Below are 26827 nucleotides of genomic sequence, written 5' to 3'. Positions count from 1 at the left end.
TTATCTTTTTTATTTGATTTTGGTTAAAGAAGCATCTTCCACTGCTTGGAGTAGTAATAATAAAATATTAAATATTCATTGATTTAAACTTCCAGTAAGACTAAAATCTCTAGATCATCCCATCACAAGTATGTTTTTACGTTTGAGAAAATATAGGCACATTTAAGATGTGTTTTGACACTAATCGGGACAAAATAACATTTTCATAGTAAAATATTTAGAGATTTATAAAGAATCGGAATTGGTAATTGTATCGGAATTCGGAAAAATATTGGAATCGTCCCATCACTAGCATTTACACTTACAGAGGGTATCCATTGTCTTTCAAGACTGAACGGAGGCTTCCATTTACCTATATGTAAAGTATTTCCAATTTTCTTGTTGCTTCGATTTTCATAAATTTAACTTATTACTTCTCATTTCATGTTTACTTATTTTTGGAATATTCTGAAGAATTAGTATATATTAGTGTTGGAACGATTAATCAAGATCATCATCATCATTATGACGGGCTCCTTGCCCGGACCAATGTGACTCTTCCTCTCCAGAGTTTCCTATCTTCCATCAGTTGCCTCAGATCTTCAGGTTCGCAGTTGGCGTCGTGTGCTATTTGTTGGATGTATGTGGATCTAGGTCGTTCTCTGCTTGCGCGTCCGTGTCGTGGAGTCCATAACAATAAATCACTCACCAACTCATGCTTGCTCCTCAGACAATGACTGGCAAAGCCATAAAGTTGCTGCTTCGTGGAATAATTTTGCCAAGATATATTTACTATTGTTCTTAGCATATGGGTGTATATGCCATCTAGTTTTCTTTCCAATCTTTTGGTGAGTGTCCCGGTTATAGCACCGTAAACAAGGACAGACTCTACCACTTCCCTGAAGAACTGCCTTTTCAGGTTGTCAGCCAGTCCCGAAGTCCATACTGAATGTAGCCCATCCAATGCGGTCCATGCTTTTGAGATGCAAATTCCGATATCTCCCTCTGTGAAAACTATGTAGCTGCACAGATACGTAAACTCAGTGTTGATCTAACCAAAGCCCTGATCTCTCCTTTCACATTGAAAGTCATAAACTTTGTCTTATCCGTATTTATGTGGAGACCAATATCGTTTGCCCACTTTTCTAGCTTACGTAACAGTGTTTGTGCATCAGCAGTGTTGTTCACGAACAAAGCAATATCGTCTGCATAATCTGCATCAGTTATGTGTGATTGATGACGTCTGTTTCTGGATTCATTTAGGGTGAAGCCTAGCATGTTGTGCATATCAACAGAGGTGCGAAATACAAAGTCAAGACAGACCATGAAAAGAAAAGGGGCAAGAGTATCTCCTTGTAGAACCCCAGTGCAGATGTCGAAAAATTCAGTGTCCCCATCAGAATCAGGTATCAGAAAAATCGGAATATTTTTGGGGTGGTGTGGGGGGTATCGGAATAAAAAAAAAATTGTCTATTTTCCGATGCCAAAATGATTCCTTTAATTATCTTTTTTATTTGATTTTGTTTTAAAAAAAATCTTCCACTGCTTGTAGTAATAAATATTGATTTTAAACTTCCGGTAAATATTGATTTTAAACTTCCGGTAAAACTAAAATCTATAGATCACCCCCTCATACGTGTGTTTTTACATTGGAGAAAATATATGCACATTTAAGATGTGTTTTTTTTTTATGGTAATTGGGACAAATTAACCATTTTATAGTTAAATATTTAAAGATTTGTAAAGGATCGGAATCGGGGGGGGGGGAATACAGAAATCGTCTCATCACTAGTATATATGATGCTTTACTGGATCATGTGTGAAGAAACTAAACTCTATTCACACATTCATTGTATATTATTATTATTGACAATACAGACATTTGTTATTTTAACAACAAATACGACATGCAGCAAAAAAAAAAAACAATTAAGAAACCATCTGGGATGACAGACATTCCATTTATTAACAATTTGTCTAAGACAGACATTAAGACAATAAAGAGACATGTATAACAGAATATACTTGTTCTTGTTACAAAAATAAAATGCATATATTTCTCATTTCAAAAAGTGAAAAACTTACATTTGTCTGACTGGAACCTTTTTTTTGATAGTCGACATAAAAAGCTATATTCATCTTCATCTTCATAAGAAAATGAGAATGAATTTTTTTTTTTGTCTTCATTCTTGACCACATGATGGCACAAGCCTAGGTGTATCAGAATTTTTGTAGGAATTTTTGACATCCCTAACACAAAACTGCAAATAAAATATAAAAAACTCGTAATTTCTCTTTTAAAGGTGGGTTGTTTATTTTCTTTATGGATTATACTTCCAAAATAAACTATTAAAGTTGTATAAAAAGTAATAGAAATATTTTTTAAAAAATAGTAATGAAATTAATTGAATGTTACGAGTTCAGTATTTTTCAATTTTAAAACTTTAAAAATCTATCAAAGTTTTTCTATTGATTCTATTTTTACGATATTTTCAGGGTCAATGTGAAATTTTATGCTCTTTCCAATAAATCGAATATGATATTTTTAATACGTTTTTTTTTTATTCACGCCCCCCCCCCATTTTCAAATGTCTATTAAAAAGTAAATAATTAATTTATGTACCAAAGTTTTATATATCACAAATTGAAGATAAAAGATCAATAAATAATATATTCAAATTTAAAACAATAAAAAAATAGTGTTTTTTTTTTTAGAAATTTACCTGTAAAGTCTAAAGTTTAAAACCTTTTTTTTTTGTCTTTTTTTTAATGAAACCTTGGTCCTTGCTCCTTTTAATTGAAAAAAAAATTTAGGGTTTGAATTACATTTTTCGAGGAGTTACAAGCTTCGAAAGATAGCGGGTGGAATTATTCAAAAGTTTTCATGAAATTTCTGACACTGCTAGCACAAGCCTATCAAACAAAATCTTACATTCACAACAAGATTTGTTCTAGCCCCTTTCTGTAAGGGAGATAACTCTGCACGGAGACAAATTCTCACCAAGGGACTCAACTCTGGTCCTGGCCACTTATCTATGAATGTATATTTTAATGAGCTGAATGATAGATAGGTTCAGAATAATGAAACAACTTGGGCTTCAAATGCGTTAGAGAATACTAAAATCTGAGAATATAATAATGCAATCACAACATACTGATTCTTATTAGATCATCAAAGTTCAGAAAATGTTGATCCTTCATATTATTTGGATTTTTCCGACTACTGTTCTTATCTTGAGTATTACAACATTGGCTCATGGCGTAGTGGACAAATTACTTGGTAAAATTCACTTGTAAGTTATGCTCTTCTAGAGATTAAAGATTCAATCCTTAGTGCAAACCACATTCAGTATATAATTGCGAATTACTTGGGACTTCTACCTAGTCATGGCTGATGAAATGAAAGCATGCCATCCCCTTGGATCAAATAAAGGATTCTGTTAAAAATTTTGTGCAGTTTTTCATGGTTGACTAAATACTTTAAGAAGGTCAGAGGTTACATTGACTGAAACATTGTAAAAAAAATAATGCTCAAGAGAGAACAGTATTGGGAAAATTCCAAATAAAACGAATTATCACTCCCCATCTCAAAAATTCAGAAATCTAATACTGAGGTCTTGTCAGCACCAAATGGGTAACTATTTGACAATACCAGGCAATGTATGTGGGAAGATATTTAATTTTTAAAAATCGTCATCAAAATAGCATCTGCAGTTGTAAGATAAGCCAAATTGTTGGTTAATGATGGCTGCAGAGTATTAGAACTCAAATCAGGGATCTTCATCATGACGTCTCTATTGTGCATGATGGTGTCGCTGAAAACATCTGGTCAAAGAGTGTCAGGGGTCTTCTGTACCTTAATAAAAGCCATGAAATGGCATGCAAATTGGTTGTTGCATATACAATCTGAACTGACTGACTGAAAATGTTAGAAATTTATTTAATTTTGTGTTATGCTTTCAGTTTAAATCTCCTTAAACGTGTAAGTAAACAAACTGTTCTCTGTTTGTAACGCTCTATCAGTATTATATGTTGTGGTGTGCTAAGTATTGATCTCCTGTGTTTGACATCACGTCAGGTCATGGATGAGCAATGAGATCGTCTTCCCCCCCTCCTCTTTCTTCCAGCTTCACTTAAGGCAGAGCAGATGTAAGTGACAGCTGTTAGCAAGTCACAAACCTCCCATCTGATTCTAGTGACATTTCAATTCAAAGTCCATGTGATGTTTTCTCTGAATTTTTTTTAGGGGGGGGGGTCAGAACTATATAATTAATCTATTATTTGAGTTTTTTTTTTTTTATACAACTTGATCAACGGCTGTTTATGTTGGAGACAAAGTGAAGATTGCTAACTACTGAAGGTATATACAACAATACAGGAAGAGCCTCTTTTATAACCAGTATATGGCTTTTGGAAAACCTTAGGTATTGGATCATTTTTACCAAATTCCACTTTTAGAGATCTAATGGTATTGGATACAGAAACACAATATATCAGTTTAGATAAAATTAATTTGCTTTTCATTATCTGTTCCATGTTTTTCTGATGATCTTGTCTCCTGAAAATTGAACCATGCCTACCGTCTTAACAAGGACTATATATTAATCAGATTAGTGATAGAAAGAAAAGTAAAATGATTATTAGTTCTTGACTTAAATACACGCGAAGACATCCTAAAAATATTTCAAATTTTAATAGATGAATTTTGCTGTGATAAAATGTTAGTAGTGCACAAAATGAATATTTATACAGGTTTAAATATAAGGCATACATTGTTGGAATCATACAAGATGGCAACTAAGTTTTGTCTATTTTTCCTTTAATATCTCTTTTACATCTGATGTACATGTTGATCATGGTTAAATATGAATACATCCTTGAAACAGAATCATACTCAATCCATCATCAACAATTATGTCAATGTAAACGATACTTTGCAGGGCTTTATGGAGAAATTTATTTTTAGTTGACCTTTGACAACTAAATATTTCTATTTACTAGCCAAATAGAAAAGGTACTAGTCAAACCAATATAATTTGGGGAATATGACATCTTCGTTTCATGACGAGTATGTACATCATAAAGATTTTTCTGTATTTTTTTAAAATATACAACAAATTTTATGTTGATACTTGAAGGTATAATCATTCTAATTTCTTCATATGTTTTTTTTTTTTTTTTTTTTAACAACCTTCGTTAAAAAAAAGAGTATATTCTTCGATTAAACTTTTATTGTCTAAATAATTGAACTTAGTTCGTTTTATTAAAAAAAAAAAGTTGAAAAGATACTTTTCACTCAGAAGTGAGCTTTAGAAGATTGTCAGTGAAAGATATACAATCGCCAAAAGATAAGCGTTTCATTATTTCTAGTCGACATTTTAAAAAAATCACTCGCAAATGCGACTGTTCCACTCGCAATGTAGAGCCCTGCTTTGTTATGATTAAAACCTATGTTAACAGATAACCCCCTTTGTTATGATTAAAACCTATGTTAACAGATAACCCCCACTGACACAGTACTTTCTTCAAAAATGTTTAAATTAATTCACCGGTAGGATTTACCAGTGGATTTATTTTGAACTCCATTCTCCGATTTGTTTTAATTTCGTAATAATTTGAATTAATTTTTAACTGCTTTTTAAATGGAAAAAGGTGAATCCATGTCAAAGAAAGAATGTGTTTTTGAAATTTATAACATAGTTTTTAAATACTTTGTATTTTAACTGTCACATTTGCGATTAAGCACTTTAATTTCTTTTCAGCACATCCATACGTATTACTAATAAAGATCTAGTGAAGCTGGAACTATACTATTACTACAATCGGTATACTTTTGTACTCTATTTTAATGCTCAATTCAGTGGGAGAGTCTAGTATCTGTTCTTGCTTCATGATGCCATTCTCCCAGGCATTACCCCCCCCCTTCTTTAGGGGAATAGTGTACATTAGCAACTTGCTATTCGCCAACAAGTGCAACACTTTACGTATATTAATAACACTATATAACCAATGGTGGGGGGAGTATATTATTGCTAGTGTGTATGTATATATATATATATATATATATATATATATATAACAAATGTTGCATCGCTTCCAATGTCATAAAACTAGAAAGAATTGAGAGAAAGAAAATAAAGTTCTATGCCAAATTATTTTAAAAATGTGCAATACAATAAGCACAGACTGAAAAAAGTGGGAGGAATATAATCTTTTGGAAAAAAAAAAAAAAAAAAAAAAAAGTCTGCCTAACAAAAGTTCTAAAAGAAATCATGCACATTTATTAATTCCATATGTTTCATGTAAGAGAGAGAGAGAGATTGAGCAGAAAAGAGCAGCTCCAGTATTTATCATCAGGTTGTTCTGTATGGAACAAATGTGTGTATGTGTGTGTGTAGTAATCGTGTCACCCTGCACTGATAATTCCCGAAAGGATGAAACACTAGTGTCTGTAGGTATTAAAATTATTGCAATAATTATGTCAGCCTCTTTAAGAAAGTCGGTCGCTAAGCTCGCAGTACAAATCATGTTATAACCATTAGATCACTATGGCTGGATGTTACGACATTTAAAAAATAAATGTTAAAATTTCAACAATATTTCTTGTGGTTGAGATTGGCCTTAAGGTTAGTTCCTTGCTAATGGAGTCAGAGATGGCTTTGTTCAAATCTCCCGATTGGTAGTAACCATGTTGCTCTGCACTGATGATTCCCAAAAGGATGAAACACTAGTGTCTGTAGGTATTAAAATTATCATTCTAATAATTATATAAATATAATGTGTGTGTATTTCCTCAGACATCAAATATGGCATCGGCTTTGTGAATAAATACAAATATTACTATGGCATAAAAATTGATCTAAAGAAATGTTTGCTAAAATAAATTTTTATATACTTTTTTTCTAATGAATCATTCTCCTAGAAGATTCAAGATATACTTGGAAACCATGATTCTCTGGATAAATGAAGAACCGGTTGTTAAAAATGTCTTACTAAAAAATAAAGATAGCATTACTGGAATCTGCATTTTTAAAATTCTCTATTTATCATATATATATATATATATATATATATATATATATATATATATATATAATCAAGGCAATGAGAATGAAATGTTTACCCAATAAAAACAAGTGTAAACTTCAACCTAATCTAAATATCAATATTTATATATTAATATATTAATCCCAACCAAATAAAAAAAGCTCAATACCAACATATAGAGAGTAGAGCCTTTCATAAGGAAAAGAAATCAAGACTGTAAATTAGAATTTACAAGTAAATTTATTGTTCAACAGAATACTCCAAAAACAATTTTCAAAAAATCCTTATTCTGTGGAGTTTCAAAGAGTTTTGAGCTCTCTGGCCACTTCTGTGTATTTGCTCTGCTTTTCAGTTTCCTTGATCTTCACTCTGTGGTGCGTTGGAACGGCAAAATCTTCAATCTGGCAGGATTTTTCTTTGTTAACTATTATGACATCCGATCTTCTTGCTTGGATGGGTTTATCCGTTTGTATATCTTCTTGTGACTTTCATTTTGCAGCATTGCTGCTGGTTTGTGTTTGTACCATTTGTCTGTGTTCAAGATGCAATAGTTTGCATAATTGCCAATGTACTGCCTTTCCCACTTGATCTTGTCTATTTTTATATTTCTTTTGGGCTAGTGTGCTGCATTCCCTTATGTGGTCTATTGTTTTGTCTCTTTGTCCGTAGAGTCTGCATTTTATTATTGGCTCACAAGGAGCTTCCACACAGGTCATCAAAGATCTCTTTGAAAACAACCTGTGGTGTTCCCTGGAAGCTGAGTGACATGTCTTCTCAGGTTTCCAGTACTCTCCACCTCTTTCGATAACATTTGCAAATAAATTTGCATTATCGCAACAGCCACTTACCATTGATTTCTCACTGGCAGCAACCATTGGTCTCCACTGGAATTTGAGTGGCAATAAGCCTCCCCAAGTTCCCAGTTCTCTTTGCACTTGTCCAGTGGAAGTCTGGTCAATGCTCTCCTTGCTTTTTCCATTCTCCTTGACCCTTCTCGACTATTTGGCACCACTTTTTTGGGAGGAAGGGAGTCGATGATGAGGCAATGGAGGTATGGGATAGCAGACTTACAGATATGCAGCTTCAATATTCTTGTTTCCATGTAACACTTCATCTTTTGCCCCTGCAGCGGTTTGTCTGGCTTGCGCATATAGCTCATATGTATTGATTTCCGCATTCAAGAGTTTTCCTTAATATTTGAGCTGTTTTCATTATTGTTATTTGGTGTATCTTTGCAGCCTGGTTCCAATTTCTCCCATTTTTTTTTTTATTTTTTTTTTCAAAGTTTTTCAGAATTGTTTCTAGTGTTCCTACTATTATAGGTATTATCTTGATTTTCTTTATCTTCCATATTACGGTCAGCTCTCTGGCTAGCTCTGTGTATTTACTCCGTTTCTCCTTTTCTTTGATATTCACCCTGTGGTCAGCTGGAACAGCAAAGTCTATGATTTAACAGGACTTTTTTTCTTGTTATTTATTATGACATCTGGCCTTCTTGCTTGGATAGGTTTGCCTATTTGTATGCCCATGTCCCATAGGATTTTGTGATTCTCATTTTCAAGTACTGTTGCCGGTTTATGCTTGTACCATTTGTCTGTGTATCCGAGATGCAGTTGTTTGCATAATTTCCAGTGTACTGCTCTTCCCACTTGGTTGTGCCTGTTCTTGTATTCCTTTTGAGCCAGTTTGCTGCATTCACTTACTATATGGTTTATCGTTTTGTCTATTTGTTCAGTCTGCATTTGCCGTTTTCTTGTATTTTTTCGATCCTTGCTCTGACGTGATGTGATAAAATAAAATGCGCATCAAGTGCGCTTGAATGTATTTGTGATAAATTTCAAACAAGTAAAATATTTATTTTCCTAATATTACTCATCCGTGACGTTATTCTCACATTGCCTACGCACAGTTCAAACGTTTCAAAATACAACCGCCAGATACAACGCGCGGTTTTCTTTCTCCAACTTTACAACATGGCAAGAAAGAAGAAAAGGAAAAAAAAAAAAACGAAACAAAACAACACACTGAAGATGGAGTATACCTCTGAAATATATTTGATAAATTTCAAACAAGTAAAAATATTTTATTTTCCTAATATTACGTTGTGATTTGGCTTTCAAGCACACTTGATCTGCATTTTATTTTATTCAAATTAAAACAACGTTTCTATATGAACTCTCGTCCTTGACATAAATGTTGTTCGCGGCAACACGGTGAGTAACATGGGCACATTATTATTTTATTCATTTATTTACTTTTTTTTTTTTCTGTGAAATAAACCTTAGTATTTAAGTGATACGCCTATTCAAACTTACCCCTTCACCAAATACCTTAAGAGTTTTATAGAAAAAATTTACTAGATAAAAGAATAGCTCCATGATTAGTTATATTAATACAATTTTAACTAGATTGTTGCATGCATGTGAGCATCAATAATGTATTTTAGATAACAGGTTGAGTAATGTTAGTACATTATTTTTGCTTATGTAAAGTTTACCAGTCCAGAAAGTGCCGCCAAAACTGTACCATTCCTCTCAAATGAAGAAAAAAAAAACATTAAAATTTAAAAATATACTATATTTTTTGCATATACCCTTCCTAAGACATGTATTCTACTAGTATGTGTGTGTAGCTAGCTAATCCAACATAAAATTGTGTAGAAAATACAACAATGTTCTTTCAAGAATCTGGTATTTCAGTACATTTTTATACATTATTAAAAAAGGCAGGTCAGTAACACCTTAAATAATTGTTCTTTGCTTTGACATCTTGATTTCTATTGGGTATGAATACAAGAAATAATAAAGTTCAACTGTAAACGTCTCTTTTCTAAGCTGTTTAGATAAAATAAAGAAAACGGTGAGACTTACATCGAGACAAACAAGAATTCAATGAAAGTGGTGCAATAATAGTGTCCAGCAGAGCCAAAAAGGCACCTTAGTCTGGTCAGTGAAATCTTAGTTTCACAAAAATTTTGAAAATGTTTTTGTTGTTTTGGTTTTTCTGTACGGTCATGTCGCCATTGTAAAATATCGAATGTTGGATATGTTGACTGGTTTCAAATGATTTTTATTTTCTCTTTTTTGTTTTTGCTGTATTAGTTGTTTGAAGGAATTCAAAAACAAACCTAAAGAATGCATAGCCATGTGAGGTTGGAAGCCATGGAGAATCGATGTACGGTGTCAGACATAAGGCCAACAAGAGAGGTCTTCTGCAAGAGGGAGAAAGGGCCGTTTGATTTGGGATGTTGTGACAACTAGAGAACCAGACTGTCAACAGACATATAACAAAAGTTCTTTCCTAAAGCTAACCAAATTGCTAGTCTACCAGCTCTTATCACCTTGTATGATATTACATTGGGAGAATCTTTTTCAAGGAAAAAATCTTTCATTAAATTGTTTGATATTGCATCAACATGCGTTCCTTTATGATATATATAATCTTTATAAAGTTATGTGTGTGTGCATATATATATATATATATATATATATATATATAATTTATATTTTTTTCTTGTATATACAGGATTCATTTCTAAACGAATTAATCATTATACATTTTGGAACACAACTGCTAGGCATAAGGGGGTCGAAATGTGGGCTATATTTACTTTTAGTTTTATGTAAAGAATTTTAGAGGTGTGGAAGCCTTTCATGAAAATTCAGTTACGTCCGATTCTTGTGAAAGTTTAACAATCAGTATTAAGCATCAATTAATAAATATTTCCAAAGTTTCGGTTTCTTTGGAGCATTTAAAAATAGTTTTAGAAGGCATAATATGGGCACAACCTTCCATTTGGAGATATTTGGTCAGTAGTGCTATGTGAGGACAAGCATTTTCATGATGAAAGATGGTGTCCTTTCTGCTGACTAAAAATAATTTTCAGGTCAACGTGGATGAGAATATTGCAGAAAAAATAGAAATAATCTGAAAGAAAAAGTTATAAATTAATCATGGTGATATGTTTAAGTAATAACAATATGCATAAAATTAATTGCAACGGTTTAAAATGCCCTTTTCTAAAAACCGATGAAAGCTTTTGCACTAAGCTGATATCTTCAGATTAGTTTGACCAACCTACTTCATTTTGTTCTCCACAAATAATAGACTTTGTTTTAAATGATTTTCAATATTATATTAATAGTACATGCTATTTTACTTCAAAGTGTTTTGTATGTAACTGGCAAGACAACCTGGCATTGACTCTTTTTATATATATATATATATATATATATATATATATATATATATAAATCTGCATTTGACCAAAATAGCTTTAATAACAACAAATAGATTTTAAAAAAGTATGTTTCATCAGTAATTTAGGCCAATTATTGTTTCATGTTTGAAAAACAAATTTTATTTAAATTTGAAGTCATCAAATTTTATATTGAATCCAATCAGCAATTTTTACTCAAGTTTCTAATATCATAGAGAATGTGGAAGGAATTTGGTTTAACATGTGTTTAACTTGCTGGCATGTCACCGACGATCAAGAAGAAATATAATTAGAGTACAGTTTTGCATTTTACTACTATATTTTTTTTTTAAATATGGTGTATTTTTTAAATTTATTTTCTTAATATAAAAACAGAAATTATTTTTTATTTTAGTTATTGTATTTTTTTTTTTTTTAATACAATATATATTGCTGAACTGCAATCATTTTTCTGCTTACAATTTGAGGATGACATTTAAAATACACCAGTTTTATTTATTTATTTCTATGAAATACGATCTGAGAATGATTACTGAACCTAACATGCCTTTTACCATAGGAAGATTGAATCGGTTTGCTTCAAAGGAGGAAATTTCATAGGAAGAGACAAAGACACTCTGATTTGCCAGCACCTGATTTTTTTTTTTTGCCATCTTTCTGAGATTAGCATTTCTTCCTCTCTTACATCCTTTCACATCCTTTTCTTTTTCTTTTTTTTACTTTCTTCTGAAATCGTTCTTTATTTCTCTCTCTTCTCTTTCCCTTTCTAACTCTTTCTAAAGAACTCGATTATCAAACTACATGTGAGGTCTTCTATTTTGATATGCATTTAGCGAAAATGAAAACAAAACTTTAGATTTTTTTCTCAATATAACAGGTGACTGACAGCTCGCCAAGTTCGTCCATAATTGTCATTTTCATTTAATATTCAGTTACTTTACTGTTATCTCCAAACAAGAATAGTTTATCATTTTTCCAAGATAATCTGGGATTTTTGACATGTGTCAACCACACCTGACTCAATGATTTCCCAGCAAGGTAACTAGTGGTGGGACGATTAATCGGAATTGTTAATCATAAGAATTATGTATTTTGGGGGGAATCGGAATCACATCGTAAAAAAATACCTTAGATTTACGATTCTTTCATTACAATTCTCTTATATTTGTAAGTTTGACTGATTTTTTGAAGTGAGATAAAGTGAGTGAATGCTGTCAAAAATTTATGATAAAAACGTCATAGAACTCGTCATAACATATTTAATATGATATACAAGAATTTTATTAATTACTTTAAAGGTAACCTTTATCTTAATGAGTTTTCTTATTCCGTCACATACATAGGCGTTGTCTGTCGGTTTCAAAACTTCAAGGCCCATGATTAGTTATCTATTAGCACTGTTGTGAAACTTAAGGAGCCGCAAGGTAACATTGTTTTCATTTGTGAGAGAAGTTTATTTATGTATAAAACAACCTAACTACATCAAGTCCATGAAAAAGTTGATGAATACTTAACCCTTAGAAAAAAAAGATTTTACAGTGCTCTCGTTGCGAGTAAATCATGTTAAAAATCAGTGGTTTTTCCAACTGGTGACTAAAAGGGGGGGAGGGGCTTATCTTTTGGCAAGTTTTTTTTTTTTTTTTTTTTTTTTTTTTTTTTTTTACCGACACTCTTCCGTTAGTGAATGAATGAAAAAATCTCTTTTTTCATTTTAATATACTTTCATAGAAATGTTTCTGTTATGTCACAAAAAACTATTTTCTTTACATCACAAGTGTCATACATTAATTCCATTGCTAATATGACATACTGACCCAACGAGTCATGGGTAGTCTAGTATTAAATAACCCATAAAAGGTTAAAATATCAAATCTATGTATTGATGTAATTCTCCATAGACTTATCTGCCTGGATGTTGTCCTGTCAATCCATATTTCTCCAAAGTAATAGGTATCATAGAGCAAAACTTAGTATGCAATAAATATCGACTTGGTTTCTATTCAAACTAAAATTCTTTATTAAAGCACATGAGAAAGGGTTAGTGTACAAAAAAAAAAAAAGAAATTAATAGAAAATATTACCTGTGTGGTCACTCATTGAGTTAGAAGTTAAATTAAAAATAGACAAAATCTTTGTCTTTCTTTCTTGGTTAAATATTTATAGTGGACTATTCCAATCTTCTTTTAATATATTTGACTAATAAAAAAAAGTGTGGTGAGACAGCACTCCTGTTAAAGAAAAATGTAAGACGCCACCTTCCCTCTGCTAGTGGTAGTGATGGGACAATTCCAATATTTTTCCTGATTCTGATACAATTACTGATTCTATATATATATATTATTCCTTAATTGGAATTTTTTTTTTTTATTTTGAGATGAGCATTTTTATGTTAATTTCATTTTTATTTCGGACTATTAGTCTCATCTTTATTAGTTGTTGTTTGTTTGTTTTTATTGGTTCACAACATTTCGGCCAACTTCCTCTGGCCTTCGTCAGGTGGTAACCGCGACAGATAGGAACTTCGAATCTCCTAACTGCATTCTCAGCCATCACTGCCATCCGTAGTTGTCGTCTTCTCACCACATTTTTGACCAATTACCTCTGGCACGCTTTGGGTGGGATTGAAACCGCTATCTTCAAACAATGTTCATCTGGAACCGTAGAGATTCAACGTCTCTATCAACTGCACCACGGGCCCCGAAGGGCGATCAAGGTTGGATTCTTTGATCTTATAAATCCACATTTATTCATTATCTGATCTTCCATAGTCGGGTCCGTACCGATTGGTATATATATATATTATTCCTTAATTGGAATTTTTTTTTACGGATGGCAGTGATGGCTGAGAATGCAGTTAGGAGATTCGAAGTTCCTATCCGTCGCGGTTACCACCTGACGAAGGCCAGAGGAAGTTGGCCGAAACGTTGTGAACCAATAAAAACAAACAAACAACAACTAATAAAGATGAGACTAATAGTCCGAAATAAAAATAAAATTAATTACTTATTCTGTTCTAAATTCCTGATTCCAATACAATTACCGCTTCTGATTCTTTTTTTTGTTTTTTTTTACATTTCAAAATATCAAGTGGTTTTTGTGAGGGTGGGATTACTGCAAAAACCCATATAATATGTGCACATATTTTTGCAAATGTAAAAAAAAAAATGCTTATGGGTGTGGCCTATAGATTTTAGCTTTACTGGTAGTTTAAACATCAATAAATATTTATCGTTTAATCATTAATAGGAGTCATGGAAAATTAAGTTTTAAACAGAAACAAAGAAATAAAAGCAATGAAAGGAATCCTTATCGGCATCTGAAAATATGCATAAATTTTTGCAGTACCAATTTCGATACCCCCAAAAAGGCCTGATTTTTTTTTTTTTTTTTAATTCTGATTCCAATTAATCGTTTCAGCACTAGTCTGTGGGAAACCCTTGGGCAAGGTCGAGAACCCACTTCCACCCTTTGATCAAGGTAATATGAGGTCATGTAAAGCAGTTGACTGATGTAATACGGAAGCAATCAGGAATAATTCTGTTTATGGTTTCATATCTCGTTTTGCTGAGCAAACAATCTCTTAGGGTACAATGATCAGGACAATCGCCCAGTACGAGCACTGTTCGGACGGAAAGAAACTGCAACCTACTGTCTGTACAATTGCAAAGAAAAATATGGTAGTACATCAAACATTTTCAAGAAAACAGCATGAATGGGGTTGTGAATGATGAGCAACAATGAATTCATGAACACCCTGAGGAAGAGAGATGGATGGTCATGGTCGTCAATGCCTGTACCAGGCAGGTCACCACTTGAATGAATAAAAAAGGCAGAGAGAAATGGACAGTAGAGTGGGGGTAAACACTATAAAATGAGAGTGAAGGGGGATAACTCAACATATAATGAGAGTAATAGACTGAAACTTACTAAGAGATAGATGACATGATGAGTAAAATGTAAGAATTAAAATGGATTTTACATAATTTAATTCTTTAATCAAGGGATATTTTAACCTGTATTTTATGATTAAAATATAGACGGGGAAAAGCCTTAGTGAAATAAACGTTGATTAACTCTGCTTTAATAAAATAATAGCTTACATATGCATTTTATGGTAAGACCTGACTATGAGAAAAAAAAAATGCTAATATCTTTTCTCTGGAGAGAAGAATAGCATTCTTTCAAACTCCATGGAATAAGGATTTTTACAAAATTGTTTTTGGAGTATTCTTTCGAACAATAAATTTACTTGTAAATTTTAATTTACAGTCTTGATTTCTTTTCCTTATATATACTAGCATGGGAGCCCGGCATTGCCCGGGTGTTTGGAGGTGTGTGTTGAGCAAAAAAAAAAAAAAAGTGGTAGTAGGAAGGCAGGCTCGAACCCGTACCGCGAAGGAGGAAAAGAATGGGGAAAAAACGTGACGGCTTTGCTGTTACGACCACCGCCAAACCGGAAGTGACGTAGGTTTTAATCAAGGCTAGACAATCGAAAGGAGAGGATGACTTTCGAAAATATCGGCGAAAAAAGCGCTCCCCCCTCCCTGTAGAAAAGTGCCCAGTTGAAGGTGAAGATATTAATGTTTTCAGCCAATTTTTCGATATTTGTCATCTAAAAGGTCGAACTTCAAAACGATACCGATCTTGTAAAATTCCACCGCCTCTGTCGAAAGTTTTAAGCAGACATGCATACATACATACATACATTTATATATTGGTAACTCAAATTTTCGACCCAATCTGATTAAAAAGCTTGCCCTATTTTTGAATACCCTTTATGTAAAATTTCAAATGTTTAGATCAGAAATTGTCTGAGTAATTTGGTAGAGACCGAAGCGGTCAAATTTTTTTAACTTTGACCCCTATTATGACCCGTTAACATTTATTGTTTTGGACTCAAATCAAATTATTAAGTTAGATCCATGTCCAAGGAACCTATATCTAAAATTTCAAGTGTTTAGACCCAGAATTGGCAAACGAGTTTGGTAGAGTTCTCGAAGGTCAAATCGTTGAACTTTGACCCCTTAACAGCCAAATTTCTGACCGAAAACAGATAAAGATTTTCCCAAATCTCAGTACCCCGTATATCAAATTTCGAGTCTGTAGACTTTAAATTGACAGTTATTGCGTAGGGAAATGCACAGACACGTTCACTTTTATAGATATTTTCTTCTGAGACGTCCACGTATGCTGCATGTATTTTTGTGTAGAATCTGACTGAGAAAATGAAAAAAATAATAAAATACAGAAATATGTGACTTTCTGTTCTGTAGATGAGTCTGCGCTTGGTTTGGGTATTTCCATCAAGAATGAAATGAACAACAATGTCAGCCATTTTCTCTTCAGGTTTTTTTCTCTCTTGATTAAAGGTAACAGGATCAATTAAATTCAGTATACTTAGACTTACTTCTGAATGGCCAAGCAAGCACTGGGCAGACTTGACCACAAAACAGAATTTTAAATGTGTCTATTTTATTGTGGGCTTATTCTACATGCTCACATATATAAGCATTCCAGACTGTTTCGCTGTATCACAGCTCGTCAATGTGGTTAGACTAGCACTTCTAAGCCTGGGATCAAACCAACAACCATTCAGTAGCTCTAACTACCACAGGGACAGGCAATTTTAGTACAATGCTTTTATACAGACCCACAATAATATTTGTTTATTTACAAAGAGCTTTGCATAATGTACTAGCATGCAGTATCACTAACAGCAGTGCTCAGTATATAAAGAGAAAACATCTTTGGGTGTTTGTGTCTTTTTTATAGAAAGAAAGACAGATTAGAGAGTGTACCTGAAATATAAAAGGTTATTTACATGTAGAACTTTCCTGGGAACATAATAGAAGTAGTCTTGATTCTCTAGGTGTTTAAATGGGCCCTTTTCCAGCATTTTGGGCATGGAATAGAAATTGATTTAGGTGTATTATTTTAAGAAATGACTTTTCAGTTAAGAAATAATCACTTATAATATTGAGTGTAATTTCGATTTTGCTCTCTGATTGTATTTAAAAAACTAAAAGAAATAAAAAATATATATATATATATATTTGTCCTTTTTTTAAATATAGTAAAATGTAAATGAAGAATTTTTAGTATATTTCCACTATTATATAAAAGGCACTTTATTTGTGCGTACGTGTGTATGAGTTCATTCCCTATGGCTCAGAAGCGGCTGGGCCGTTTCTTTTGTTTTTTGTTTTTTTTTTTTTGTTTTTTTTTTTTGTTTTTTTTTTAAATTTCACACAAATGTACTTTGTGTCTGATATTTTTTTTGATAGGTTTTGTATTAGAATGTCTTTTAACAAGTATTGATAATCGAAAAAAAATTCTATGAAATAAATAGGCGATTTTGGCCAAAGTTAACATCTTACACAGCCTAACATCACAAGTGCATTTGAGAAGTTTTATTACCACACAAGCAGAGTTGGCTAACATATAAATCAATAGTAGGTCCTTTGATATGACAAGGGTGCATTCAAAATGAATATTTCTGCTTAGAGCACAATTGAATTATGATACTTGACTTTTGCATTATAAACTTTATCAATGGACTGTCATTGTGGGTAGGTATGTGAAGCTTCCTCCTGGTATACCACAGTAGGTCCCCAACTAGAGCAGGCAATCAATTGATTTGATTGAAAAAAATGAACGATTTCACAGATTTCAATGACAATAAAAAAAATATGGGAGGGTGAAACATTTGTTGATTTTTATTCAATCCCAGGCAACGTCGGGTCTTCCTGCTAGTTTCGTACATAAAGCTGGTCTGCTTTTTTCATGCTCTCTTTTTCTAATTATATCTAGATTTCTATATAATAAAAGAATGCCTGTGTGTGTGTTTTCCTATTTATAGAAACACAACCTAGAGAGTGTACCTTAAATATAAGTATATTCACATATAATTTGCTTATGAACATGATGGAAGTAATTGTGTTAGTGTCCCCTTTAAGGTAGCTAATGATCTTTTGCGTATTGAAATTAATGTATTTATAAGCATTGGTTTAAAAGTATTAACATGTATCTGAATATTGCAATGGATAAGATACCAAGCTGATAACATCAAGATTGCCATTGAAGTAAACCCTGTTTACTGTACTATTATAACAGCGTGCTGGGGTCCTGCGAAGAATTTGGGATGATTAAATTACTAGTATATATTTAGGAACCCATATCAAAAGAAAAATTAAATTTCTTTTCGTGTGAATCTATTAGATTGAATTTCTCTTAATAGATTGTTTACACTCTAAGAAAATATTGTTTGAATTAGTTTGCAACTATGAAAAACAACAGAAGGTTATGGATCAACTCGACCAGTGGAGCTCTAAGTTTACGAATATCACTACCAGATAAGTTGAATACAAGGATAATTTAGACTATGAGGATGATGTGGGCACTAGAAAATATATTCTGATGGAGAAGGGCTTAAGTTGCATCCGGCAACATCAAGTAACAAGCGAGATATAATAAATCTGCTAATTAGATTACTTACTGGCTAAGACCAGTGGAATTCAGGTGGTTACTGCTGAGTGACCTTGCCTGGATATATAAGATGTGATGAAGTGCAAAGTTTTCAGTTTAGAGTTCTCGGAAAGTTTCCTGTAAGTTTAACAAGTTCAGCTCTCAGAGCTTCATCCCAGACCATAGGCATTAACTCCCAGATCTCTGAAAGATGTCAAATTTTTGAAAATGCAAGTTTTGGAGAAATATGTATATTTATATGAAACTATCCTGGGTGCCTGGTGTTGTCCGGGTGTTTGGAGGTATGTGTTGAGCAAGAAAAAAAAAGTAATAGTAGGCAGGTAAGCTTGAACCTGTACCGCAAAGGAGGAAAAGAACATAAAAAACAAAGGGTGATGTTTTTGCTGTTGCGTCCATTGCCAAACCAGAAGCGGCGAAGGTTTAAATTAAGGCTAGTCAATCGAAAAGAGGGTATGATTTTCGAAAATATCGTCGAAAAAAGCGGCCCCCTCCTTGTAGAAAAGTGCCCAGTTGAGGGTGAAGGAATTTGCTTTTAGCCAATTTTTCGATATTTGTCGTCTGAAGGGTCGAGCTTCAAAACGATATCGATCTCGTGAAAATCTGTTGCTTCTGTCGAAATTTTTAGACAGATACAAACATACATACATATATTTAAATAGACAGATGAAATTTCTATAATAGATTAATTTATATTAAATTAAAATATATGTCTATTATATTTATATGAAATTAAAAAAAATTGTTGTTTCAATCTCTTGAATCACCTATTTCGTTTGTTTCTTTTTTCACATGTACATTTTCATACCTTGGTTGATGAAACATTATCGAAAATGACCCCACTAATCCATGTCTCTTGATCAACACAACAAACACAAAATGCAGGAGGTACAGCCTTGTCAATGGTGATGCTTCAACTGTATCAGTCTTTGTCGGGGAAGTAGAACTTCATCAACTCGGGTTCTGTGAAGACAGCCAAAAGTCTGTGATGCTACATCACTGGAGGTATTAGCCTAGAACATGGAAGAAAATGTGTGAGCATAAGAGTGACAGTATTTTCTTGCTGTGAGAGAGGATGGGATCACTGTTACTATTCCACACTCTAACTAACCAATGCTGAGTAACCTAACTAATAATATATACATACACACACACATGAAGAAAATTAACTGATGAATACTAAAAATTTATCTTATTTATTGCATTATCAAATGTTGGTGGGAAACAATAGAGGTTATTCCTTATTTCGCAGAGTTTGGAAAATTTACATGTTTCTCATCAGAGGAAGTAAAGTCTGTGTGCGTATTAGTGAGATGTGTATAGGTGAAGCAGAACACCTATAAAAGAAATTATTTTCAAATCCTCTTTGAAAGATTTTAACATTTTTCAACAATGTCTTGTAACTGTTTTTATTTTTATGTCTATTTTTTATTTTTTTTATTTTTCAGAAATCAAGCAAGTTGTCATAGATTACTTGAAAAAATTTTATGAAGAGAATGCTAATGTTGCTTTCAAGTCCCCGTGGGGGGAATGCCCAGAACTTCGAACCCAAGACATGAACCTCTGTCTATATCGGGTGCTTGATTTTCGCAATCGAGCAGATATCCCTGATGTCACTTCTATGTATCATGATGACAACCAGCCTCCCTACAGGTGAGAATGCTAATTTCGTTCATTCACTTGAAACAAGAAAAAAACCATCTTGTGTGATACTAAAGCTAGCAATGTCCACTGACCATGAAACACTTTGGATAAGTACAGATTTCAAGCGAGTTTTACTAAAATAGTTATATTTTAAAAACTAAAGAACTTAGTTTTCAAGATAGCACTGTTTTATTTGGAAATGAATATCCTTTCACATGCATTAATAAATAATTCATCCTTAATCAATATTGGATAGAAAGTAAAAACTCAAGTTTCACTTCGTTAAATGTAAGCTGCTCTTTGTGGCAGTTGCGGGGGATCATCACCATGTAGGTATGAAAAACTTGAACAAATTTTTCAATTGAATGTTTGAAACTTTTTTAGCATCAGTAGTAGAATATACTGAGGACAACAGGATTTGAGAAGAAGTTGAAAAACAGGCCCTGATCAAGAAGACCGAGTTGGTGTGACAGTGAATATAGATGGTTGAGAAGTTGGTTGATCTGGATAAAAGATATATTCACCCTTTTCTTAACTTCAAGCCATTATGGGTATTATTTTTTATTTTGCTATTTCACAGATGATGGTGTAGAACCACACTGGTAATTTTTACCTGCTAGGAGGAGGTTTATTTGGATTATTCGGTTTATTTGGATTATTCGGACTACTTTTCTCAGCTTAAGCATTATTATCACATTTTGGCTAATGTAATCTCAAACCTTTAGGTGTTGCTTGTCAAACTCTGGAATCTGTCAAACTTGTGAATCTACATGAAATTCATTACTTAATCCACGGAGGTAGCATACGTTTGTTTAGTTAGCCATGATTGGATAGAAGTTTTAAGTAATTCACAAGTATATTCTTAGTATCGCGTGCACTGAGGATTGAACCTTCAACCTTTAGAAGAGTGTCACTTATAATTGAATTTTATTTAGTACTTTATCTGTTACGCCATAGCTCCTTAGAGGTTGTCCAGTCTTATGAGGAAATTTAGACAAGACTTTTTACTGTAATATTATATTTATACTCTGCAATTCTATATCATATATTGGATATTTAAACTATTAACTGTCATCGATTAAGAGTTAGTATATTTAAAGGTCAAGATAAAAACAATATGGAAGTCAAATCTTCCTACCAAAATTAAATGTGACTTCTTTGAAACCATTATTACATAAGTTCTTGTATATGGAAGTAGCATCTAAACTTTCACCAAAAGATTGTAGAAGAAAATTGATGCAGTGTATACCAGAATACTAACACCTCTTGGGGACAGCATTGCATGAGAGAGCAGCTCTATGGATTTCTTCTTCATATCACTATCTTGATCAGAGAGAAAAGAACCAGATTTGTTGGACACTGCTAAAGCATTAAAGATGAACTCGTTAGCTATATTTTTTTTGTGGATGTTAAAATATAGATTTGGCTCAGTGAGAAGCTCACAGAAAATCTGCATCAAACAGGAGAATACTCACAATGCACCTATATAGATCTAAGGCAAGTGGTTTGGAGAAAAAAAGCTCTCAGAAGATTTTTCGACATCTAGGAACCTCTGCAATGAAGGGGATGTTTGTGGGGAGAAGTACAGTAAGTGGATTGAAACACATTCCATGAAACTACTTGTAGAGCAAGCATAAGGATGCAACACAGGCTGGAGGTTAGCATTTGTAGTGGACCCCCCTCCCCCCGAATCAACTCTAAAAATAAGGGACTGAAAGGGATCAGAAATAGATCTTGTGTTTATAATAGTTGTCACATTTTACAGTGAAACTGCATCCTTGATTTCAAGTTTATTGACCAAGATTTTATCGACTGTAATCTTGATATCCAACAATGATGGATCCAGTATTGGCATAAGATATGATGATGATGATTATATCATGAAATAATGGATTACATTTTGGGCATTGCCTTATGGCCCAAATGTGTTATATCTTTATACACAAAGTTCTAAGAATAAAGCTTATGTTTACTACTTTTTTATGCAATAATGTTTATATCACATCGGAAACTACAAGTCTGCAACTTAAAATGCATGTTTATTGAATATACAATACTTAAAAAAAATAAATATAAAAACACAAATTAGTTCTCAGTTATATGGTTGAGGTGCTTCTGTAGTATTAGTCACAATAAAAAAAAAATTGAAAATAGCATTTCAAGTAAAAACATTTTGATGCCCTTACATGTCATGCTGAAATGAGTATCCACATCAAAAATTAGAAAAAAAAAAAAAAACTGATTGAGTAGATTGTCTAGTACTATTAATGAAAAATCGACATTGGTCTTATCACTTTTTGATCCGCCATTGATAAGTGGAAGTATAAGTAGTTTTCTTAAAGCAGGGGAGATAAGTCATTCATTCTTCATTTAAGCAAGTAAAAATGAACAATGTGATTGAATAAAACTGCAATTTACAATAAAATTGATTTTTACTTGTAATTAATCTTCTAGATCATTTTTTCTAATTTGTTATATGAATCATGATTTCAGCATAGCGTGCAAGTACATCAAAGTGTTTTTACTTGAAATTTGATTTTCAATTGTGACTAATACCTTTGAAGCACTGAGGATGGCTTTCCAAAATTATCTGACAACCTCCACAAATGAATTTATTTTAAGTAAATTGTGTATTGTAGCAACCAGACTCTCTCTCTCTACATGGGAAATTTGTTACAGGTGTTGTTAATATTGGAATCATCCCATCACTAGTATTCATACTGCTTTCTTTATACATGTAAACAAACAGATGACAACTGATTTTTTTACTAGTTTATCTAATTACAAAATGTTTAGCTAAGAAAGTAATCAACATTTCCAGGGAAAAAATGTGTAAAAACAGCAAATTGAAAGCAAATAACTTTATTCCAAACTAAAAATGAATTTTACTTGTAATTTTACTATGAACTAAAACTTATCTAAAAATCCTTAACATCTTTAAAATATTGCTTTCAATAAATAAAAACTACCATGGATTTCCACCATTATTAATAATTTTATTAAATACAGAATAATTTAATTTTAACCATTCTGAAATAAGTCACTTAGATTAATGGAAAAAAAATTGTAGTAGTAATATCAGTAATTAGTTTTTTTTTTGTTTTTTATTTTTCTTTAATTTTACGACACAAATTCCTTAATTATAGTTACAGGACAATCAGGCACAGCTACTTCACAATTTTTGTGTGTGTGGGTGGGTGTCTGTGGTTTAAGCTGGGAATGTTTTTTACTGTATTTCGTATCCTGTTTCTAGACCATAGCTGTGGTGTCTGAGCAAATTCATTGCTTTAAAAGTGCTCTTTAAAATTTAAAGTCAAATATTTGGGTTACTTACTTCACAGGCAGTTTTAACCATATTGTAGTTATTGCACCTTATATGACATTGACCTTTGAATTTGAAAAATTTGGTCATGATGGAAATTTTGACAATTTCAGCTTCTGAGATTTTCAAGGATCGGATGCTCTTTGATAACAGTAATTAACATGCAAAATTTCAACCTAATCAGATAAATAATTTTTGCGTTATCAATTTTTCTATGGCATAACTTTGGAAATACTTCATACAATATGGAGAAGTAAGGACAGATAAAACTTTGATCTATACTTGCGTTTTCAGGCAGAGGTATGTTCTTAATGTTTTTTATTCGCTGTAACAAATTTTAAGCATTTTATATTTTTGCATAAACTATTCAATTTTTTTTCTCTCCCTCTAGATGCCATGAAATTTCCATCTACGATCTTTTCTCACCAATTCAACATCATACCACTCGAGTCACGCTGGTTGAAAGCGACATCTACGAACAGCGTCTGTTCTGTTGGAAGTTGCTGTATGATTGGTCAACGGAAGCCATGGCATCTTGCCCATTCTATATACACAAATTCTCTGTTGTCATCTATTTAGATTGCCTGCAAATGATGAACACTTTATCTGGTACGGAAACTCTACAACCAGCTGAACGTCTCTCTGCACTTGTTAAACTATTCCTGAAACCTTTATTTGAAAAGAACCCCAAGATTTCTCCTAAGGAGCTTTGTGATTGGCTGATCTCAATCCAGAGTGATACACTTGTTATCCTCGATAATTTTGACTATTTAAACGATTCTACTAAAGAGAATTTGCATGGAATTCTTGATAGTTTTTGTCTGCCAGATGCTAAACTGCTGATCTCATGCCGTCCACGATTTGCTAATCGACAACTTTGCGACCAGATGTTCCTGAATGTCGGTCTCCAACTTCATTGTGGATTTGTCTTTCTCCAAGAGCTCCTCCTTACAGATTTCTCTGCACTGGAAGTGTCACTGCTGATACAAAAAATCCGGAAAGACTCTGTGCTCACGCGAGTGTTGCGCAATGTCTACACGCTGGTGTTGTTAGCTGGGTTAATCATTGAGAATCATGCGAAACCAAAAACGAACAGTATTTATCACTTTTATCGAGAACTCACACGTTGTGCCCTCACTCGCTACTATACAAAATTCCAGATATTACCCGAAAAGCATTTGATTACGTTAGTCTTGAAACAAATGTCAGTGTTGGCTGTGAAGCTGTGGAGGACTGAGCGATCATTCTGCGAGTCCTCGGAAATTGATTCCAGTTTTTGGCAGCTCCCTAACACGCATCTTGGTTTTTTTGTAGAGTCCAAGTTACTCCCTTTTCAAAGTTCTACTACCTACCATATGTTCCCCAGCACAAACTTTCTCGAGTATTTTGTCGCTGTCTATATTGCTGAACATACCGATCGTTACGAGAGGGACGATATCTTGGAATGGGTGTTTGCAAAAGAAGGTGGCTTCCTCTGGGTTGTGTTGACTGGATCCCTCATGTCTTGCTATGATGAGGATACAGTCCGTTGCCTCCTTGATTACATGGCAAACACGAGTCGTAAAAAATGTGTCGGGATAGGTATCTTTGATAAAATCATCCGAGGGAATGTTCATGACTATGATTTATGCCTGGAGTGCCTTAGTCAGATATGTTACCCACCTTCCCTTATGAACTCTCTTGTGGAACAGTTCCCGGATATATTGGAATTCCATATTCAAAGATGTCCATCCCAAGTTCTGGAGAATTTTTGTCGCTTGGCCCGTCTATGCCGGCTTCGTATCAAGGGCATCACTCTTCATTTAGATGGCATGGAAGACCATTACTTTTTATGTATCTCATTAGCTCATGCAATAAATCGGCTAGAAAACTTAAGCACATTAATTATCCACTGTGAAAGTGTCTTTAACAGCCAATATATTGTTGATGTAGTTTGTGAAATTTTCAAAAAAAATAAATATATTCGAACTTTATCGTTATGTGGCGAGATGAATCGTGCTGCTAACTTTACGCCGATCATGTACAAGAAAATGCGCTCCGTATTTACCTCGGATATTGCCTTGCACACTCTTTCTATTGATAACATCCATAACCGTCATCGTTTGGCCTACATACTTAACGTGTTCCCCAATATATTCGAGAAGCTGGAATTGGCCAGGTGTGACTTGGAGAGTGCGACAGAAAAGTTAATCGCCAAAGTCTTGCAATCCAAGAACTTCAACAGTTTCTCTGTAAATAATTGCGTTATTAGCAGCACCTCAGTGAACCAAATTCTAGCACAGATTCTCTCCTGCCAGACTCTCCACAAGCTCAACCTCAGTTTGCTCTCTCCATTGCGCAACTTCAGTTGCATCGATATTCGCTCCCCTACATTCAAGGCTGCGATGGACACACCAGCATGCAATAAAATTAAGCAGATGATTCTGACGCTGCCAACTCTTACGGAGTTAATTCTGTGTCAAAATCGTATCGGGGATGAACAGGTAGAACCAATCCTCGAGGGAATTCTAGAAACTGGACATCTCGAACATTTGGATTTAAGCGGTAACATCATATCAGATGCTAGCGGACCCCTGCTTAAGAAACTGCTCACTGGATGTACAAGTCTTAGTGTTTTATGGCTTTGTTCGAATGAATTTAGTGATCCGATGAGAAAACAGTTACTACATAATTCTGTCAGTCTAGATCATCTCAAATTAGTTGTATAAAATGAAATAGATTCATCTGCTCAATAACTCTGCTGAATCATGTGAAGAATAATGGCAGAGATGAAGAAATTTTTTTTTCTTTTTTTTTTTTTTAGGAAATTATATTTAAAAAATTAAAAATATATATATATCAGTAAAAAAAAAAAAAGAAAAGAAAAAATTACAAAAAATATTAAGATGCATATCGTGTTGTCTATTTTATTTATTTTTTGTTTGCATTAATGTTTGTTAAATTATTCTATTATTAAAAAAAGAAAAAAAAAAGAGCATTTGCTTATCACTTTGGCTCAACTTGAATGAAGTTGGTTTAATGTGGTTTCTCGGTGGTTTAATGGTTACCGACATGAGTTATAGAATCAGTAAAAATAGTTCAAATCCTTTTGGACCAATTTTACTAATACTGTTGGGAAGAAAGGTATGAAAACT

General features: G+C 33.2%; 1 protein-coding gene across 1 annotated transcript in view; it reads left to right on the top strand.

Annotated features, from left to right (window-relative positions):
- The window catches only part of LOC145287886 (uncharacterized), a 93119-nt gene extending 66536 nt beyond the window's left edge, over positions 1–26583 (top strand). The window contains exons 2-3 of the mRNA XM_080135803.1: positions 20176–20380; positions 24085–26583. Of these exons, the coding sequence (XP_079991929.1) occupies positions 20176–20380; positions 24085–26401 (2522 nt within the window). The 3' untranslated portion in view covers positions 26402–26583. The remainder of the gene's footprint in view (positions 1–20175; positions 20381–24084) is intronic.
- The last annotated feature ends 244 nt before the right edge of the window (positions 26584–26827 follow it).

Source organism: Euprymna scolopes, chromosome 11 (assembly GCF_053919585.1).
Source record: "Euprymna scolopes isolate OS-2025 chromosome 11, ASM5391958v1, whole genome shotgun sequence".
NCBI lineage: Eukaryota > Metazoa > Mollusca > Cephalopoda > Sepiida > Sepiolidae > Euprymna > Euprymna scolopes.
Note: the sequence above shows the minus strand (reverse complement) of the source record. Positions and strands in the feature narration are given on the sequence as shown.